The sequence below is a fragment of the Octodon degus genome, unplaced genomic scaffold (assembly GCF_000260255.1).
Source record: "Octodon degus isolate 3935 unplaced genomic scaffold, OctDeg1.0 scaffold00048, whole genome shotgun sequence".
NCBI lineage: Eukaryota > Metazoa > Chordata > Mammalia > Rodentia > Octodontidae > Octodon > Octodon degus.
The window spans coordinates 10,006,925-10,010,746 of record NW_004524624.1 but is presented as its reverse complement, the minus strand read 5'-3'; the positions used below and the strand labels follow the sequence as shown (position 1 = coordinate 10,010,746).

The following is a 3,822-nucleotide window of genomic DNA, read 5'->3' as shown; positions in this document are numbered from 1 at the left end:
CTTCAGGGCACTTTTGGCCAGCGGGAGAGGTGTGAGGTTCGAACTCCAGCAACCTGAGGCTGACAGCTTTGTGGAAGCAGCCACTTAAAGGCCTGAGCTACGGCCAGGCCCCCTATCATTGTTGTTATCATCTTTAGACACCCTTCTCCAGTCTTTCAGTTCCGGACTTATTTGGAGAGGCTTAGGCTTCCCAAAGGATAATGTTTAAAAATTATCTTGAATTCTTAATTCTGGCCTATTTATCTGTTTTTTGCCTTTATTTTGTTGTGCGAAGTAGCAAAAGTGAACTGACTCATATTCTCAGTCAGATACTTGCCTGTCTTTGGAATGGGATTTAAGTTCCATTCAACTGACACTTACTGGGCTCTTCTTTTTAATGACTTTTTGGAGAGGGTGTTTCACTGTGTAGTTCAGACAGGGTGGCCAGCCTTAAATTTGCTCTGTAGCCTAGACTGCCTTCAAATTTGCAATTCTCATGCCTCTGCCTCGTGAGTGCTAGAATTACAGGCATGAGCCACTATGCTTGGCTCTGTTGATCTCTTTTATGGGCTGAATTTTGGGATTAAAAAAATGGGTTTCTAGGCAAAACCTTAAAACATTAGCTATAATTTAGTGCCCACTGAGTACTAAGTGGAATATGAGTAATGTCTGGTGTGTGCAGGGATGAAGGAAATAATTTAGAGGAAAGTTAGCCAATAAAATTTATTGTAATGATTGAGAAAAGTACTATATGTCTGTTATCTAGTGTTTAGCCATATTTCAGCTATAGCTGTTAAGATTGAGAAAGTGAAGTTATATTTCATTTTAATTAAATTTGAAAATACATGTGCTGGGATTATAGGTACTACCACTCCTGCTTATGTATTTATGTATTTATTTTTTGGTGAAACCGGGGATTGAACTCATGCCCTTGCGCTTGCCAGGCGAGCGCTTATTCTACTGAGCCATCTCCCCGGCCCCTTAGTTATTTAATACAGGGTCTCACCATGCAGTTTGGACTCATAGTGATCCTCCTATCTCAGCTGCCCTTGTGTTGGGATTACAGGTGTACACCATCCCACCCAGTTCAATAATTCAAAAAAAATTTTTTTTTAATGTATTTGGTACAGGGTCTCATGCAGTCTGGACATGTAGTGATCCTCCTGTGTTCAGTCTCCCGTGTACTGGGATTACAGTTGTGCACCACCATGCACGGTCTCAATGGCGGGCTCAGTGTGCCTAGGGATGAGGCCAGTGTGACACATGGTGCCAGGGATCAAACCCTAGTCCTTGTGCTTGCCTAAGCAGGCAAGATAGCATGAGCTATCTTGCTGGCCCAATAGTTCTAATACAACTACTTATTTATTATTATTATTATTTTTTGATACCTGGTGTCAAACTAAGGATCTTGCACTTGCTGGGCAGGCACTTATGCCACCAAGCTATCTCCTTGACCCCCATTAATTCTTTTTTTTTTTTTTTGGCAGAACCAGGGATTGAACTCGGGCCCTTTTGCTTGCCAGGGAAGCACTTAACTTACTGAGTCATCTCCCTAGCCCCTGACCCCCATTAATTCTAATTCTTAAATACTTTTCTCAGAAATAATTTGAGTTGAGCCCAGTGTGATGACATATGCTATAATCTCAGCGCTGCAGAAGGTTTAGGCAGTAGGATTGCAAGTTTGAATCCCAGTTGTCCAACTTGGTGATGTAAGTCCTGTCTCAAAATAAAAAGTAAGATAAAATAAGTTCACTTTAAAGCCCACTGCTTCAATTTTTTATTTCTTTTGTCATTTTTTTATTTAAAATTCTTGTGGGTTTTTTTTTTTTTTTGTCATTTTGAAATACTGTTTTGCTATTAGTTCGAGCTGGCCTAGAACTCATTTTGTGGTTCAGTCTGGCTTTGTTCTTTTTTTATTTTAGGGAAGGGTCTACAGGGTGTTCAGGGTAGTGATCTGCTGGTTTACAGCCTCTCAAGAGTTGGGATTACAGGAATGCACCACCACGCCCAGTCTCAGTTGCAGTCTCAGTGCGTCCTGGGGGCAGGCCCCATCCTGTGCCTGCTTGCAAGTACTTTAATCCACTGAGCTATTTTGGTGGGCCCTTCAGTCTGGCTTTGAATTCACTGCAATCCTCCTACATCAGTTTCATAAGTGCTAGAATTATAAGTGCACCACTCTGCCCAGCCTGTTTGGATTTTTAGTAGCACCAAAAAAGAAAATTGCAATTGTAAAAAAATAATAATTTGTGTTGCTGGGGTTGGTAGTATATCCTGTAATCCTAGCACTTGGGCGGGATTACAAATTTGAGGTCATTCTGGACTACACAGTTAAGACCCTATTTCTTTTTTTTTTTTTTTAATGCATTTAGTACAGGGTCTACAGGGTCTCGCTACACAGATCAGACTCATAGTGATCCTCCTGTTTTCAGCCTCCCAAGTGCTGGGATTATAGGCATGTTCTACCAGACCCAGTCTCATTTGCCATCTCAGTGCATGGGGCACGGCATCCCAGGAATCAAAACCCAGCCGCTGCACTCTGCCTAAGCAGGCACTTTAGTCCGCTGAGCTATCTGGCCAGCCCTCAAGACCCTATTTCAAGAAAAAAAAATTTGTCTTTTATACTTTCTTCTTCAGTTAAGAGCTTTTTGCGTTTTTATTCTTCATACCTTCTTTAGAGGAGTGAATAAAACTTCTGTAACCAAATAGTTAAATGAGAATATTGGTTTAGTTATGTTTTATATCAGATGAATTAAATATTTGGAAGGTACTCTGCTAGCAGGAACCTTACAAGTGAGACCTAACATTGTTCTCTGAAACACAGTGCATCTTCCAAATACAAGTGGGGGCTCTTGTGTAGTCAGACCAATAGGCAAGAATGCTTTGTCTAACCAAGATAGCTCAGTCCCATCTTATTACTTTGTATCTTCATTGTCCTACACAATTTTTTCCAGGCCTAATTGCAGTGTGAAACATGAGAATTGTCTCAATTTAGTGTGAGCTGCTGGAAGGGCATTGGTTTCCAAGTGTTTGTTCTGACTCCTCTCATGCCTTTCATTGTTGTTGTCAGACTTAGAAACTTTCTCTCGTTATTCTTTTCCTTAGACAACATCATCAGCTTTGAAAGGTGCCATCCAGTTAGGCATTACTCATACCGTGGGGAGTCTGAGTACCAAACCAGAGCGGGATGTCCTCATGCAAGACTTCTACGTAGTGGAGAGTATCTTCTTTCCCAGGTATGGAGGTTAAATTAATGTTTAGGAGAATATCCTTAAAAATATCGTTTTCGGCAGTCTCGGGAGCGGCGAGGAGAGCGGGTCGCGTCAGTCATGTCCTCAGGGTGGTGGCTGCGCCCTGGGGTCGGTCCCTAGGCTGTCCGAGGTACAACAAAGTTTGTGCATTTTGAAGATGTATGAAAGTCGTGGACAGTATTTTTCAAGAACTTATAGAAGATAACTGAAGAATATTGCATGTAATAAGATAGCTGCAAATGAATGTACAAGTCCTTCAGCAGTTATTAAAAATACTTCATTGCCTCAGGTATGGCATGGCAATGTAGAAGGAACAATGAAGACAGTGGTCAAGAAAACATGAACAGAAGCAAATGATGAAAATATTTGATGTTGAAAAATTCGCAAGTTATGTAGAAAAATAGACGACTAATTATAACTGAATAATAAATTGTTTTATTTAAAATATAGCCTACTGAAAACATGTGTTCTTAATTTTTAGTCAGACCTATTTTCAACCTACCTTAATGACACTTGTCAAACATTAGCTCATTTATGGGTAGTGATTCTTACTGAAGTGGACAGTTGGAGTCATTTCTAGTATCTTTTTAGGTTT

At 40.6% G+C, this 3,822-nt stretch overlaps 1 protein-coding gene across 3 annotated transcripts in view; it reads left to right on the top strand.

Moving 5' to 3' along the window:
- Pip5k1a (phosphatidylinositol-4-phosphate 5-kinase type 1 alpha) overlaps positions 1-3,822 on the top strand; it is a 60,427-nt gene that overhangs the window by 26,728 nt on the left and 29,877 nt on the right. For all 3 annotated transcript variants that reach the window (XM_023716438.1, XM_023716439.1, XM_023716437.1), the window contains one exon: positions 3,082-3,212. In XM_023716438.1, the coding sequence (XP_023572206.1) occupies positions 3,082-3,212 (131 nt within the window). The remainder of the gene's footprint in view (positions 1-3,081; positions 3,213-3,822) is intronic.